At 41.4% G+C, this 18044-nt stretch overlaps 1 protein-coding gene across 8 annotated transcripts in view; it reads right to left on the reverse strand.

Annotated features, from left to right (window-relative positions):
* Positions 1 to 2998: 2998 nt before the first annotated feature.
* The window catches only part of recql (RecQ helicase-like), a 30396-nt gene continuing 15350 nt past the window's right edge, over positions 2999 to 18044 (reverse strand). For 6 of the 8 annotated variants that reach the window (XM_061913165.1, XM_061913168.1, XM_061913166.1 and 3 more), the window contains 6 exons: positions 17534 to 17651; positions 17322 to 17460; positions 17160 to 17251; positions 14549 to 14765; positions 13914 to 14043; positions 2999 to 4845 (listed from right to left, as the gene is read on the reverse strand). In XM_061913165.1, coding sequence (XP_061769149.1) covers positions 4312 to 4845; positions 13914 to 14043; positions 14549 to 14765; positions 17160 to 17251; positions 17322 to 17460; positions 17534 to 17651 — 1230 coding nt within the window. In that variant the 3' untranslated portion in view covers positions 2999 to 4311. Of the gene's footprint in view, positions 4846 to 6002; positions 6145 to 13913; positions 14044 to 14548; positions 14766 to 17159; positions 17252 to 17321; positions 17461 to 17533; positions 17652 to 18044 lie in introns of all 8 variants that reach the window. The other 2 variants (XM_061913169.1, XM_061913170.1) reach the window with 2 other exon arrangements.

Below are 18044 nucleotides of genomic sequence, written 5' to 3' on the forward strand. Positions count from 1 at the left end.
CTTGTAGAATGCATCTTAACTTTTACAACAGGCTGCATGCTTGAGCCTGGGATTACTATTCAATACAGCATCTACTTGTCAACATGAAGTCTTTCAACATACAGTAACAATACATATTAATTATAATTAATCATTTGAATACCAACATTGTTATGATGCTTTACAAATGCATTATGAGAAAAAATAAACAATGCCAACAAAATGATTCATACCACAAAGTTATGGTTTGTATCATCTGGAACTTGCTTAAAAAGCATCTCCAAAAAGAAGTAGAAAGAAGCAGAGTTTATATACTCCTATAGAACTTCTTTGGGTTTCAGCAATTACTATTATATTTTCTTCCCGAAGGACTTCTTTGAACTTGTGACAATAAAATCCTCCAAGCTACAATATAGTTAACCATGTAGTATTAAACTCAGCAGGGCTGCACTGTATTATAAGCAGCATGATGATTGTGTAACTGTAAGGTGTACTGCAGTGCAGTGGTTCAAATAGAGGACACACACATGCGTTACGCTTTCTTAGCGGGTATTATTTACATGACCATCGAGAAAATGCAAACATTATATTAGTCCAACCAAAACAGATTCATGCACTGCCATTATTGATTCAACAAAGTGTTTAAATTTGCAGTGATGATTGTGCACTACTGACTTTATTGTGCTTGAGCAATTTTAACTTATGAAAATGGGGAAAGGTTGTATTATTTTGTTGCTATTGTTAAGTTGACTTATATTGTTATATTTATAGGGTGCTAGATTACTCAACAATCCATTTGTTTCTTGGTTAATTTTAATCGGTATTAGAACACGAATCAGCAATATTGGCCTTGTCACTTACAGGTCAAACGTCAGCATAGATCAGTGGTTCTCAAATTGGGGTACGCTTACCCCTAGGAGTACTTGAAGGTATGCCAAAGGGTACGTGGGATTTTTAAAAAATATTCTAAAAATAGCAACAATTCAAAAATCCTTTATAAATACATTTATTTTAATAATACTTCAACAAAATATGAATGTAATAAACTGTGAAAAGAAATGCAACAATGCAATATTCAGTGTTGACAGATAGATTTTTTGTGGACATGTTCCATAAATATTGATGTTAAAGATTTCTTTTTTCGTGAAGAAATGTTTAGAATTAAGTTCATGAATCCAGATGGATCTCTATTACAATCCCCAAAGAGGGCACCTTAAGTTGATTACTTCTATGTGTAGAAATCTTTATTTATAATTGAATCACATGTTTATTTTTCAATAAGTTTTTAGTTATTTTTATATCTTTTTTTCCAAATAGTTCAAGAAAGACCACTACAAATGAGCAATATTTTACACTGTTACACAATTTAGTAAATCAGAAACTGATAACTTAGTGCTGTATTTTACTTCTTTATCTCTTTTTTTCCAACCAAAAATGCTTTGCTCTGATTAGGGGGTACTTGAATTAAAAACATGTTCACAGGGGGTATATCACTGAAAAAAGGTTGAGAACCACTGGCATAGATAATTAATGGTAATCAAGTTGATAAACATTGAAAATTGTATTAAAATCTCAGAAATTACACTACAGTCTGCTTTTTGTGTTTGTTCGCCCTTTGTTAGACGCACAAGTACACACACATTGTGCATGTATGCACAATGTGTTCGCTGGAGTCTTTTACACTGTGTGTGTGTGCCTTTTTGTGCTTTTGCCCCCACACACACGCTCACTCTTTTTTTTGTCCTGTGCAGCCACTAAGGCAAGTCCTATTGTTAATGTAGATGCCCATATCTGCTGTACAGATTTACTTTAGAAAAGAGAGGTGTGGCCCACACCGTATGGGATACTTCTCTTGATGCCTTATTTGCATTTGACTTTATTAAATGGAAAAATTAAGAAGATGGAGGGAAATTGTGGTGACAAAAGGGGATAAGACAAAGAGACAGACATCAACAACGATAGAACACTATCAGCAAATACAATATGAAAAACGATAGCAGAGAAGCAGCATTAACCTTTTAGATTGTTATAGTAAGACACACTCACTCGCATGTATGTTGCGGTCCATGTTCGTATCGCATGCCAATCACACTTCAGTCCCTTAAACTGTGTGTGCATTTTTTTGTTAGTTAACCACCCCCCACGCACATACACAGTGCATGGTTGTGCGCCAAATGTTACTGTTGAGTAGCGATCACACTACACTCTGTTACACTGTGTGCGTGCATTTCTGCTAACCCACACTGTGCCTATTTGTACACTAAATGTTACTGTTGTGGTGAGTAGTGATTGCACCAGTCTGTTACACTGTGTGTTTTTGTGTTTGTTAACCCTCCCCTCCCCGCACGCACACACACACTGTGCATATTTGCACGCAAATTATTAGAGATGTCCGATAATATAGGACTGCCGATATTATCAGTCGATAAATGCTTAAAAATGTAATATCGGAAATTATCGGTATCTGTTTCAAAAAGTTACATTGATGACTTTAAAACACCGCCGTGTACACGGACGTAGGGAGAAGTACAGAGCACCAATAAACCTTAAAGGCACTGCCTTTGCGTGCCAGCCCAGTCACATAACATCTACTGCTTTTCACACACACGTGAATGCAAGCCATACTTGGTCAACAGCCATACAGGTCACACCGAGGGTGGCCGTATAAACAACTTTAACACTGTTAGGAATATGCGCCACACTGTGAACCCACACCAAACAAGAATGACAAACACACTTCGGGGGCGGACGTGGGGACGGCGTGGCGAAGTTGGGAGAGTGGCCGTGCCCGCAATCTGAGGGTTACTGGTTCAATCCCCACCTTCTACCATCCTAGTCTCGTCCGTTGTGTCCTTGGGCAAGACACTTCCCCCTTGCTCCTGATGGGTCCTGGTTAGCGCCTTGCATAGCAGCTCCCGCCATCAGTGTGTGAAAGTGTGTGTGAATGGGTGAATGTGGAAATACTGTCAAAGCGCTTTGGGCTCCTTAAAAAGGGGTAGAAAAGGGCTATACAAGTACAACCATTTACCAATTTATTTATTTACTTTTCGGGAGAATATCCGCACCGTAACACAACATAAACACAACAGAACAAATACCCAGAACCCATTGCAGCAGTAACTCTTCCGGGATGCTACAATATACACTCCCGCTTCCTCCTACCCCTCCCACCTCAGCCTTCCCGTCCCAAATTCCAAGCTGCTGTTTTGAGGCATGTTAAAAAAAATAATGCACTTTTTGACTTCAATGATAAATATGGCAGTGCCATGTTGGCATTTTTTTCCATAACTTAAGTTGATTTATTTTGGGAAACCTTGTTACATTGTTTAATGCATCCAGTGGGGCATCACAACAAAATTAGGCATACTAATGTGTTAATTCCTCAACTGTATATATATCGGTATCGGTTGATATCGGTATCGGTAATTAAGAGTTGGATAATATCGGAATATCAGATATTGGCTAAAAAGCCATTATCGGACATCCCTACAAATGATTAGTGTTGAATAGCGATCGCGCCACAGATTGATACGCTATGTTTCCATCCATCCATTTCCTACCGCTTATTCCCTTTTTGGGGTCGCTGGCGCCTATCTCAGCTACAATCGGGCGGAAGGCGGGTACACCCTGGACAAGTCGCCACCTCATCGCAGGGCCAACACAGATAGACAGATAACATTCACACTCACATTCACACACTAGGGCCAATTTTTAGTGTTGCCAATCAACCTATCCCCAGGTGCATGTCTTTGGAAGTGGGAGGAATTTTTTCAAATAGACTACACACACACTGTGTATGTATGCATGCCAAATAATATTGTGGCGTAACACTGTGTTTGTGTCCATCCATCGATCCATTTTCTACCGCTTATTCCCTTTCGGGGTCGCGGGGGGCGCTGGCGCCTATCTCAGCTACAATCGGGCGGAAGGCGGGGTACACCCTGGACAAGTCGCCACCTCATCACAGGGCCAACACAGATAGACAGATAACATTCACACTCACACTCACACACTAGGGCCAATTTTTAGTGTTGCCAATCAACCTATCCCCAGGTGCATGTCTTTGGAAGTGAGAGGAATTTTTTCAAATAGACTACACACACACTGTATGTATGCATGCCAAATGATATTGTGGCGTAACACTGTTTGTGTCGATGATAGTCATACCCCACCCCCTTAAAAGCTGAAAACACGACGTTACAGTTTTTAAAAAAATGTACTTTATGTGTCTGTGATCGTGTACTGTATATAAATATGTGCTGTCTTCATAACAAACACGCTTATTTGCAGAGGGGTTTCCGACAAAACTGCAGCAGAAAAGCATTGATGGTGTCACCTGTGCAGCAATTTCCTCCGACTACTGACACGTGTCCACAGGCTTCTGGCTGTCTGGGTGATTGTCCTGCTGCGGGGAAGTCGCAGGGACCTGAAGGGTTCCCGTATACAAGCCAGCGCACCCGACTCAGCAGGTTGGCCCAAGTACTCATGGGAGATGTAGTTTATCCTGCGAAGCTGTTTGCTGTAGTACTTCCTCAGGTCACACAGCTCCTCGGCTGCAGTTTCGGAAATAACGGAGGTCCGGGATGGAGAGCTGGACACTGTAGGCACTGTTGATCTATTAGCGTGGCCTTTCTTTCTCTCTCTTTGAGGGCTGCTGGATTTTCGTTTTGGTACGTTTATTTGAACTTCAACCTCGACGATATTTTGGGCCATAATGTTCGTACCCTCTCCAGCTGCGTACATATGTGTGCATTTGTCTCGTTCAGCTAGCCTGGACAAGTCCTTGTGGGCTTTTTGTTTCTGCCTTGAAGCGGCAATGGAGTTAGTGACCCCGTCAATGTCCTCCTTATTAGAAGGCGACACATCCTGGAAGAAAAATATGAGTTATAAAAGAACGTGGAAAGAAAATGTTGCATCAAACTCTTGGCATCATACCGCTCACAAGGTGGCAGAAAATAAGACACCCTTATGGCCTTTAGGATAAAATGTAAAGAATAGAATTGAATGTAAATAATAGGTATTATGTTATTGAGTTAGAGGAAAACACAGCCATTGTGATCAATAGGATGTTAATGATGCATTCTTCTGTATGTCTGAAATTCCATACTAACATGTAACTTGGCTTCATGAAATAATATTATGTCTTCGTACCTTACAAAATAAGGAGTAGTGGGGCTATGCTAAACATAGTTATAATTTTTTTTTTTAATAATATGTATACTTTGGCAAAATTTAAAAGTTAAAATGGGAGATTATAGGAAAGAATTTGGATTAAAAAGTTGTAACATTAGGTATTTTTTTACCACAATAAATTATTTTCTCGTCAAATGTTGACGTTACTTTCCAAATAAAACTCTCGCGTTACAACTTTCCTCATAAACTTCAATTTTTTTTCATCAAACAATTTAGATTCTGCAATTTTACAAGAAAAATCATGCAGAAAGTTAACATCCATAGTTCAGTTAAAATTTTGCAATATGTAACTTTTACCATTTTTTTCCCAAAAGTTCAAAAAGTTATATTAGGAAAAAGTCAACCTTTTGCAATAAAATTGTATAGTACTACAATAATAAATACGTAATAAACAAAAAATGTTCTTGCAAAATCCCAAACCTTGATTTTTCAAACATTAAAGTAAAAATGTATCTTTAATAATAACAAATAAATACAAATGCTTCAACTTTTTTTCCTGCCAAACTTGGTTGTATCAGTAATAAAACATGTTTCTTGACACAATGACTGTTTTCACTTAATATCACAACAGCTTCAAGGGGTCTGATGAAAATATATTATTCTATAGACTAAGGATGGGCCAGTATTGAGTATACAATTTCAGACTCAGTAATGAAGGTTAGTTGATGCATGCTCTCAAGTATGGCAATGACTACTGATACAAGACCAATACAACACACGTTTGTCTACATAAAATGATTTCTGATTTGTTCAAAATGTTCATGAAAGGCTTTATTCAGTATCTGTAGATTGCCATGCATCGAGCAGAAAACAAGAATGATGGACTGTACTTAGTCAGCTTCTCTTCTGGGTGGGATGGGGGTTGGGTTACTATGTGGCTGGCTTGATTTTCTTGGACACAGGAGCTTCTCCAGCACTCGCAACTGATCTCTTAACCACTCTGGCTTTTCCCTGGTCTCCCTTGGTTTTTACCTGTTGGCCATTAACAACAGTCTTTACCCGAGAGGGGTTAAACTCTTACAGACAATGGAGTGGTCGTTGAGGATATGTACCAAATCTATCAAGAAAGTAGATGCGTGTATCGATCCACAGTAAATGAATACAACAAAAAGTATTGATTCCCCTTAAACTGCATTTCCCAATGGAAAAGGAACCTCAAGTACAAGGATGATTGCTAAACTGAGCATATTGTTTAAAGCAGTACAGTAGCTGTCTCTCGGCTAACTGTTATCAAGCCAAAAATTTCAGTTACAAAAATCCCCGCCGGTGTAGGAAATGTCACAGTAAGCCCCATAAAATGCGACCAAAACATCGAGTCTTACTACCTTTAGCTTACAGCCAGAGATCGACATAACTTTGTTTTTCTAACCATTAAAGAAAATGAGTGACGGGCAGTGCTGAAAAGAAGTGGATGATATTCATTGAATTAAAAAAAATAAATGATCAAAAAGATGACTGAGCGTGTCGCCGAATCAAAGCTAGGCTGCACCTAGTGATTAGAGTGTCCGCTCTGAGATCGGTGGGTTGTGAATTTAAACCCCGGCCAAGTCATACCAAAAACTATAAAAATGGGACCCATTACCTCCCTGCTTGGCACTCAGCATCAAGGATGGGAATTGGGGGTTAAATCACCAAAAATTATTCCCAGGCGTGGCCACCGCCGCTGCTCACTGCTCCCCTCACGAGGGTGATGGGTCAAATGCAGAGGATAATCTCACCACACCTAGTGTGTTTGTGAAAATCATTGGTACTTTCATTAACACAAGCTAAGAATGTTAAAATAATATCTAACCGGCGGACATTTTCCATGAAAATATGGAGAAGTTGCAGCTGGTGTGTTTGACGGAGAAGTAGCGGTAAGGAGCTACCGTAGAAGTCCGCTCTCCAAGGTAAATGCAGTACATTATGAGATTACTTCACTAAAATACTGTAGTCGTATTGTTTTCATACAATATTTCTTATCTAAAAGTTTGTTGCTAAAATTGCGCTGTTTTTTGGGGGGTGAGGGCGAGTTTCCAATTGATTTCAATGCACAATGTTGATTTGAGATCCAAGTGTTTTGATTGAGGAGCTTTGTCATAGAACCAATTGAGCATCTAAATTGAGTTATAACAACAAAATTCTTACTTGCCTAATAATTGTGCAAACAGAGTACAGTTGATTGCTCAGTTTAGCAATTCCAACTTGTGTTTTCAATCATTTGGATGTGCTCCATGAAGTTTTGTGACAAGAATTTGTAGTACAATAATTGTATTTATGATTTAGAAGTACAGTGACTGACAGGATTAAATGTGCAGCAACATTCAAATGCTCCAAACCCGGAAAAAACAACATAAATCAAAACACCAAAATGCTGCAAATTAAAGTCAAATAAATGCTGCAGGGTGAAAAACAAATGCAAAAGAAAAATGCTGCAAAAAACACAAAAACAACTGTGTTAGAGACACTTAGAGTTAAGTTCGCCAGATCTGAGAGATAGCCATCTTTAAAGAAGTGTTTGAAAACACATTTAAGACAAATGCAGCTTTTCAGTCTGGCCACAATCTTCGGGGCATCCTTATATAGATGGTTTATTAGCCTAGCTACGTAATTAGGAGAACTTGAAATTTCTCTCATGCAGTTGATTTTGTGTGTGCTTTTGTGGCATTTCAGTTTTTCTTTTGCATTTGTTTTTCATCTTCCAATCTGATTGCAGAAAATGTAATTTGTAGCATTTTCCTGTTACACGCATTTAATTCCTTTTTGGATCATTTTCTCTGCCCCTTTTGGCCACCCTAAACCAGGTTAAAGATTGAAATACAGCAGGTTTACAGTGGTATTAATGGCCATGTTTATCACTAAATGCAACATTTTACAATTAAAAACACAAAATTAAAGAAATACTACAACAATGGGGACTTACCTTGAACTGTTCTAACAAACACAGGAAATGTGAGAAAATGTTTTAATTGACACTGATGAAAGACACATTAGAAGAAGGAAGAAGCTGGTTAGAAACAAACACCAAGAATGGACAGAGATTTTAGGAAAGAGGTTAAGAAAAGCATAAAATTCAAAGCCAGATATTTATTGCATCATTTTTTTTTTGTTAAAAACGTAGTTACATAATGTTTACAACATTATGTAACAGAAGTGGCCACATTTTGGCTAATAGAGCTTATGTATCTATACCTTCTCTGAATTTTGTGGTGAGGAAAAAGTAATATTCTGTATTTCAGGCCAATGATGCCTGAGTTGCGTATGTAGGTACAGTACAGACATGACATCTGTTACATTGGTTGATATTTCTTGAGTTTTCCCAGTGGAGGACAATTTATATGACATGTCTTACAATATCAATGAGTTTTAAAAAGTATACATATTGAAATAGAAACAGATACAAATTTTAAATAAAGATTGGCGTTGGCATAATCGATTAATTAATATTAATCATCACATTGATCATGTTTAAACACAGATTAATCCCACAATTTATTTTGATAAAAGCAAAACACTTTTTTGAGGCAGCCATTGCTAGCAAGAACGCTACTAGAACATCAGCAACAAGTAATGGACAACAACCAGTGCTGGCAAAGTAAACACAACACGGCAATGTTGTCAACAAAACTACCACAAATAGTGCTTTAGTAGTAACTGTGATTAATCGCGATTAATCAAAATTCAAAAGCGTGAGTTATCTGATTTGAAAAATGTGTAATTATATGCAGTCATTATTATAAAAATGTGCATCTTATTATTATTTGCATTCTCAGGTTTTCATGTAATAGCTTATACTCTTATCTAACATAACTGCTGTAGCAATTGCGTTGACAATAAGTATATCCATTAAGTTTTCATACATAAACAACTCTTTCTTCCGGTGGCTTACAATCTAATAGAAAAATTAATGGGTGCATTCTGGTCATTGCTGTGATAAAATCCAGGTTCATACTGCAATACTTTTGTAATGACGCTCAGTGAACAGGAAAGGAAGCACCGTAAGCCTATTTGACAGCAACATAACAGTTAGGTTACTGTTTTTGTTTCACGTTGCTTAGCGATAATGATAAAGTTAACAATAATACAACACGTACCGACATTAACAAACCAATGTTTCATACAACTCCTCTCTGAGCTGCAACCTTATCGTGGTAGAGGAGTTTGCGTGTCCCAATGATCCTAGGAGCTATGTTGTCCGGGGGCATAAAGCCCCCTGGTAGGGTCTCCCAAGGCAAACAGGTTCTAGGTGAGGGATCAGACAAAGAGCAGCTCAAAGACCTTTATGAAGAAGAAAAATCATGGACCCAGATTTCCCTCGCCCGGACGCGGGTCACCGGGGCCCCCCTCTGGAGCCAGGCCCGGAGGTGGGGCACGATGGCGAGCGCCTGGTGGCCGGGCCTGTTCCCATGGGGCCCGGCCGGGCACAGCCCTCCAATGGGCTCACCACCCATAGCAGGGGCCATAGAGGTCGGGTGCATTGTGAGCTGGGCGACAGCCGAAGGCAGGGCACTTGGCGGTCCGATCCTCGGCTACAGAAGCTAGCTCTTGGGACATGGAACGTCACGTCACTGGGGGGGAAAGAGCCTGAGCTAGTGCGCGAAGTCGAGAAATTCCGGCTGGATATAGTCGGACTCACTTCGACGCACAGCAAGGGCTCTGGAACCACTTCTCTCGAGAGGGATTGGACCCTCTTCCACTCTGGCGTTGCCGGCAGTGAGAGGCGACGGGCTGGGGTGGCAATTCTTGTTTCCCCCCGGCTCAAAGCCTGTACGTTGGAGTTCAACCCGGTGGACGAAAGGGTAGCCTCCCTCCGCCTTCGGGTGGGGGGACGGGTCCTGACTGTTGTTTGTGCTTATGCACCAAACAGCAGTTCAGAGTACCCACCCTTTTTGGGAACACTCGAAGGAGTACTGGAAAGTGCTCCCCCGGGTGATTCCCTTGTCCTACTGGGAGACTTCAATGCTCACGTCGGCAACGACAGTGAAACCTGGAGAGGCGTGATTGGGAAGAATGGCCGCCCGGATCTGAACCCGAGTGGTGTTATGTTATTGGACTTTTGTGCTCGTCACAGTTTGTCCATAAACACCATGTTCAAACATAAGGGTGTCCATATGTGCACTTGGCACCAGGACACCCTAGGCCGCAGTTCCATGATCGACTTTGTAGTTGTGTCATCGGATTTGCGGCCTCATGTTTTGGACACTCGGGTTAAGAGAGGGGCGGAGCTTTCTACCGATCACCACCTGGTGGTGAGTTGGCTGCGATGGTGGGGGAGGATGTCGGACAGACCTGGGAGGCCCAAACGCATTGTGAGGGTCTGCTGGGAACGTCTGGCAGAGTCTCCTGTCAGACAAACTTTCAATTCCCACCTCCGGAAGAACTTTGAACATGTCCCGAGGGAGGTGCTGGACATTGAGTCCGAGTGGACCATGTTCCGCACCTCTATTGTCGAGGCGGCAGATCGGAGCTGTGGCCGCAAAGTAGTTGGTGCCTGTCGGGGCGGCAATCCTAAAACCCCTTGGTGGACACCAGCGGTGAGGGATGCCGTCAAGCTGAAGAAGGAGTCCTATCGGGTCCTTTTGGCTCATAGGACTCCGGAGGCAGTGGACAGGTACCGACAGGCCAAGCGGTGTGCAGCTTCAGCGGTCGCGGAGGCAAAAACTCGGACATGGGAGGAGTTCGGGGAAGCCATGGAAAACGACTTCCGGACGGCTTCGAAGCGATTCTGGACCACCGTCCGCCGCCTCGGGAAGGGGAAGCAGTGCACTATCAACACCGTGTATGGTGCGGATGGTGTTCTGCTGACCTCAACTGCGGATGTTGTGGATAGGTGGAAGGAATACTTCGAAGACCTCCTCAATCCCACCAACACGTCTTCCTATGAGGAAGCAGTGCCTGGGGAATCTGTGGTGGACTCTCCTATTTCTGGGGCTGAGGTCGCCGAGGTAGTTAAAAAGCTCCTCGGTGGCAAGGCCCCAGGGGTGGACGAGATCCGCCCGGAGTTCCTTAAGGCTCTGGATGCTGTGGGGCTGTCTTGGTTGACAAGACTTTGCAGCATCGCATGGACATCGGGGGCGGTACCTCTGGATTGGCAGACCGGGGTGGTGGTTCCTCTCTTTAAGAAGGGGGACCGGAGGGTGTGTTCCAACTATCGTGGGATCACACGCCTCAGCCTTCCCGGTAAGGTTTATTCAGGTGTACTGGAGAGGAGGCTACGTCGGATAGTCGAACCTCGGATTCAGGAGGAACAGTGTGGTTTTCGTCCTGGTCGTGGAACTGTGGACCAGCTCTATACTCTCGGCAGGGTTCTTGAGGGTGCATGGGAGTTTGCCCAACCAGTCTACATGTGCTTTGTGGACTTGGAGAAGGCATTCGACCGTGTCCCTCGGGAAGTCCTGTGGGGAGTGCTCAGAGAGTATGGGGTATCAGACTGTCTTATTGTGGCGGTCCGTTCCCTGTACGATCAGTGCCAGAGCTTGGTCCGCATTGCCGGCAGTAAGTCGAACACATTTCCAGTGAGGGTTGGACTCCGCCAAGGCTGTCCTTTGTCACCCATTCTGTTCATAACTTTTATGGACAGAATTTCTAGGCGCAGTCAAGGCGTTGAGGGGTTCCGGTTTGGTAACCGCAGGATTAGGTCTCTGCTTTTTGCAGATGATGTGGTCCTGATGGCTTCATCTGACCGGGATCTTCAGCTCTCGCTGGATCGGTTCGCAGCCGAGTGCGAAGCAACCGGAATGAGAATCAGCACCTCCAAGTCCGAGTCCATGGTTCTCGCCCGGAAAAGGGTGGAGTGCCATCTCCGGGTTGGGGAGGAGACCCTGCCCCAAGTGGAGGAGTTCAAGTACCTAGGAGTCTTGTTCACGAGTGAGGGAAGAGTGGATCGTGAGATCGACAGGCGGATCGGTGCGGCGTCTTCAGTAATGCGGACGTTGTACCGATCCGTTGTGGTGAAGAAGGAGCTGAGCCGGAAGGCAAAGCTCTCAATTTACCGGTCGATCTACGTTCCCATCCTCACCTATGGTCATGAGCTTTGGGTCATGACCGAAAGGATAAGATCACGGGTACAAGCGGCCGAAATGAGTTTCCTCCGCCGTGTGGCGGGGCTCTCCCTTAGAGATAGGGTGAGAAGCTCTGCCATCCGGGAGGGACTCAAAGTAAAGCCGCTGCTCCTTCACATCGAGAGGAGCCAGATGAGGTGGTTCGGGCATCTGGTCAGGATGCCACCCGAACGCCTCCCTAGGGAGGTGTTTAGGGCACGTCCAACCGGTAGGAGGCCACGGGGAAGACCCAGGACACGTTGGGAAGACTATGTCTCTCGGCTGGCCTGGTAACGCCTCGGGATCCCCCGGGAAGAGCTAGACGAAGTGGCTGGGGAGAGGGAAGTCTGGGTTTCCCTGCTTAGGCTGTTGCCCCCGCGACCCGACCTCGGATAAGCGGAAGATGATGGATGGATGGATGTTTCATACAAATTACGTCTTTGGTTCTCTATGTTATCGTCGCCAAAAGTGGTAGACGTCTACTTAAGTGAGCACTCTGAAGTAACAAAAAGAACAAGGTGGACCAGGATTTGACGAGTTGTTCCATTTGAACAAGATTTTAACAACTCCAAAATAAACATCCCTTGCTGCTACATTAGGGACATTACCATATTTTCCAGACCATAAACCGCCCCTTTTCCCCCCACACTTTGAACCCAGTGTATTATAAAACGGTGTGGCTAATTTATGGATTTTTCTTTGCTAACGGCCATAATTTTTTCTCTTCAACAAATATTACTCCTAAAATACAGAAATAAACACTGAAAAGGTGTGTTATTGTTTGTGCTATGGAGCCAGCTTTTGTATGAATTTGCTCACTGCAGTTGCTGTGGGTTGAAAATGTACTTCCTGTTTCGTTTCTTAAACCCAAAGTAGTCGTTGACTACGTTTCTGCTTGAAAAGATTCTTCATTCATCACTCCAAGCAACGTTGGTAAGTTTTACAATATAACTTAAACTATTCATACTTACTAAACCGTCCCATGTGTAATGTCTGTGAGAAGTGTTTTCATGCATTCTTGTACGTGCTATCGCGATGTAAATAAGCTATCGTTGTTAGCCTTCGTGACTATGTTAACACATTTACAAGTGTCTGTGTTACTTGCAATGGCGTTACTTTTGTATCTTTTCAGTTTTCTAAATTCACCATAACGTCACCGTGGAGTTATTGATTCTGTTTTGCTGGTGGGTCCATGACGATGACTTCTGTTTTGTTTCGTTAGCCGTTTTACTGCTGTGTGTAAAGCACCGTTTGGAAACACTTAAAGTATGTAAATAAACATTTACAAAATCTTTCGTACAGGTATATATTTGCGGCTTATAGTCTGGTGTGGCTAATTTATGTAAACATATTTATTTCTTCTAAAATTTGGTGAGTGAGGCTTAAATACCAGTGCGCTTCATAGCCCGAAAAATAAAGTATATTTTTCAAAATGATTCTTACATTTAAACTGATGTTTAACACCTCACAGTAATGATTGCTGTGCTTGCATAATTAAAATAATTGAAGCTGTAGGACATTTTGGAATACTTGTTTGAAGACTTTGTAAAGTCATTACAATATCTGGGATTGATTTTGCTGAAAAGCGGAAAAATACGAAATTGCTTTCTAGAGCAAAGCAGATCGACGTTCATGCATATGTAAAGCAACACTAGACATCTAAAAAGGAAAGTTTAATGCACATCAGATTATTATTATCATAATAGTGGTATCAAAACTTACCAATGAATGCCCATCATGTGTTGCACGCATCTTCATGCTGAGCGTGTGAGTTGGGCTCTTGAGCAGGGGTGCTTTGCGGCCCAGCTTTAAATAAGAGTGGGTCGTGTATGGCGTGAAACTGAATTCTTCCCTAATTGCAACAGACAGAAGGCAATAATGAAATGAGAGCAGAACCTTAGAATCTTTCCAAGTGTAATGCTGCATCATTTTTACAACAATGTCGCGTGCACTCTATAAGAGAAAACCTAAAAAACAGTGTCGCATTTGTATTTATCATAAAGATTTGATTTGAATAGTCCAAAGTATGTAAAAAGGACCTAGTACATTTTTTTACGCACAGAAATTAATTGGCTATTTGGCCACAGCCTAACGGATAAACAGTTGTCTAATGGAACGAGCAAGGCGCCAATCAAAAAAAGGCCAGCATAATTTCTTTAACAATGTCTGTGCTGTTCTTATTTTAAGAGGGAAAACTTAAAGATCATTGACTTTTATTGAGAACGTAAAATGGGATAGATACATTTATTTATAGACTATAGTGCCATACTCCATCCATTACCATTTTTTCTTCTGCAAGCACAATGAATTTGTCTGAACCAAATTTCAATATTATTCCACAAAACATTAACAGTAACCTGAAGTATTCTTGGAGCAGCAGTTGGATGATCACATCCTCGGCCTGTAACCTAGACAGTGTGGTAGTCTCCATGAGCTTCCTGTGCTTGGTGGGGCCCTTCCCCATCCAGGCTTCTACCAACTTTAGAGGTGTCAGCTTCTCATCCTTGGATGCTGCCAGTTCCAAAATCTGCACCAGTTGCTTGGCGTGTTTGGTAATGTCCAATGTAAGGAAGTCTGAAGATGAAGATAACACATCTATGTTAAAATGACTGCAGATGAGCCTTATTTTCAGTTTAGGTTACACAAAGACACAAACTCATGGTTTTGGCACACATTAGGTTCAAAAAGAATTTACATGTTTAATCAAGCAAGTTGCACGAAAGCCTATGACTAATTATATTAAATCCCATTTTAATCTTTACCAGATCTACAAGGCCACCCGGAGGTTTGAATTAAAATTGTATTCGCAGCCAAGAGCAAGAGAACAATCCTTTGAAAAATATTAATGAATATTGGCACGACAGAAAAGTGGCTTTGCTAGGATTTTATCACGCCTTTGCAATATCAAAACTTTTGGGAGAATGTCCCTCAAGAGATGGAGTTCACATTCTTAAAAGAATACTACACATTTTTGGAATATTTTTCCCTTCATTCCACAATCCACAATGTCATTCTCCTTTCTGTGCATTTTACAAAAACTAATTGAAAAACTTCTAGCATGAGGCAGATAACAAAGCAGTTAATGGGGGGTCCTCTATATCGCCTACAATGCCCTCTAAACAAACATCCAAAAAACAATGCTTCATTTACATACTGTGACAGGCATATTAACAATATTGTTGTTATAAGCGCTAACTCAGACAAAATATTTTATAGTGGCGGTATGATCACAGAGAGCTAACTATTTTGTGCAGTTGCAGTATTGACATAATGAGCAAGAGCTGCTGCATCGCCTGAGTTGGTAAAAGTTAATTCTAAATTATAAATCATGCCTCTCGCCTGGATAGTAGAAGGTTGTGGCCATGAACCGAGAAGTTGGTCAACTTTGACATTCAACTTAGACCCGGAGATGGCGAGGATGACAATAAAAGACGCTCATTTGCGCCAGCTTTTTTTTGAGGAACTACTTTTATGACGTCAGGACACAATGCCTTGCTCACACTGCTCCTCCAGATACGAGCGAGAAATAATGCTAAGCACTTGAGCTTCTTTTGATACTGATTGTGTTTCAAAAAGTTAATGTTTGATTATAAATTATGCCACTCACCTGTACAGTAAAAGATTGTGGCACCAAGCCAAGAAGTTGATCAACTTTCAAATTCCACACGCTACATAATTATCTCGAGCGACTAAAGCTCTCAACAAAAGGAACGCACATAAGACCAGCCAAAATTGCTAGGAAGCCTCAACAAGATGTGCATCTCATTTTTTATCTGAGCAGTGAGGATTATGCAGAATTTACCGGTGAAAGCTGAAAGATACAACCATCCCATCAGTCGGCATCCCAGTGAGAACAGACATAAGTGACTAAAACTTAAATTTGGCTTTTTCTTCCGTAATATGAGATGTTTTTCTTTTGGTGTAAAAAAGCGCCTTGTCTCTGTCACATTTTTATCTGTGCTAGGTTATGGTGATCTTTTTAATTTGCACGCTACTCGTTCCTGCCTTCAGATGGTTAACTGTTTATCATGCTTCTTTGAGGTTTGTCACAAACTGTAGAACCATGAAACACCACTGTGACTTGTAGTCTCGGGTGGGATGGCCTTTTCTATTCACTAAGTGACAGTGCCATTGGTACACTTTTATTTAGAAGGGTCTTCTGGGATTATTGCCCGATTACATTTGTACATTAATTACACAGAGAAGTACAGACTCCTGTGCCCTGAGAACCAACGACCAGCTGTTGCTCTCTGTCCCTTTTGTCCCTAAGTTGATTCTTGTGTAGTTGTGCAAGCGTTTCAACATCTTTTGACACAGACTTCTCCCGGATTTTTTATTTCTACATTATCATTCCAGTCACTTTTACTGCAATGTTTACAAACGCTTCCCTCCTCCGTGGAGCCACATCCGAGTCCTAACCCAAATTGTGACACCTGTGAAAACACTCTACACGTTTCCATTCGCCGGCTTCAAGCATGCATTAAACTGATCATTTTGGAGCCACAAAACGTTGAACTTGCACTTGAGCTATGGTCTTTCGTAAAATTTTCCCCACTGCTATTCCAAGCTGTATCAACACACCACTGCGTGCTCACAGTACACTAACTGGTTGTGCGTGATAAATTCTGACAGGGCAGCACAGGTAGCCTACTTTAGTTCCATTTTGTAGTTACGTTATAGCGTTGTCAGAAATCAAAACATTTCAAACCAAACCTGAAGTTCATGCATGCTTTAAATAAAAGTGTTGTTGATTCATTTTTAAGACATTTCAAACTCGTATTTAAGACCTTTTATGAGATTTGAGAATTTTTTTTTGACATTTTGAGGCCTTAAATTCAAGACTTTTTAAGATTCTATTTAGAATGCACAGACAAGGGAATTAAATGTGTTCTTGTCTCACATAAGAATTGGGAATGATGAGCAAAAAATCCCCCAAAAAGTGCCCTGCCGCCATCGTTACACACATACCTTCTGCATTGCGGCACACATCACACATGTTGTTGCATCCTATGTCATCCCACACTTCATCAAAATGGACAGCCATGACAGAACTGCGACACCTGGCAACAGCAAGAAAAGATCCCGTGAGGCTTTATAAGATTACGGTGTTCAGAACCGAGAAGGTGCTACCTGTCCACACTCTGGCAATAGGACACCATCTCCATCAGCTTTTTGTGACCAACATTTTCCATCACCACCATGGTGCTGATGCGAAAGATATCAGCAAAACCAAAGTAGGCAATGCAGTCTGCTGGAAGATCATCTCGACCTGGGGACCAACAGATTTTATTTTTTCAACATAGTAACTTGATTTATTAGTTATCTTGGTGTCTTTACAGCACCTGCACGTCCACTCTCCTGATAGTAGTTTTCAATTGACTTGCTGATGGTGTGATGGATGACAAACCTGACATCGGCCTTGTCGATGCCCATACCAAATGCCACCGTGGCAACCACCACCTAGAGGCACCAACACTCATGTTAGAATTTATCAGCAGTTTTGACATACAGTGTTAACTTATTTTTGCTTAGTGATTTCTCAAAAAAAAAACAAAAAAATAATAATAATAATAACACACACATATATATATATATATATATATATATATATATATATATATATATATATATACTGTATATATATATATATATATATATATATATATATATATATACTGTATATATATATATATATACTGTATATATATATATATATATATACTCTATATATATGCTTAAAGAAAATAATTTTTGCCTTGGTGCCCTTCTAACTTGCCTTGGTGCCCTAAAATATGAGCACTCCTTTAGGGCAACACTTGCCTTAACCTTAAAAGTTAAAATTCGAGGCCCGAT

The sequence above is a fragment of the Nerophis ophidion genome, linkage group LG10 (assembly GCF_033978795.1).
Source record: "Nerophis ophidion isolate RoL-2023_Sa linkage group LG10, RoL_Noph_v1.0, whole genome shotgun sequence".
In the NCBI taxonomy this organism is placed as follows: domain Eukaryota; kingdom Metazoa; phylum Chordata; class Actinopteri; order Syngnathiformes; family Syngnathidae; genus Nerophis; species Nerophis ophidion.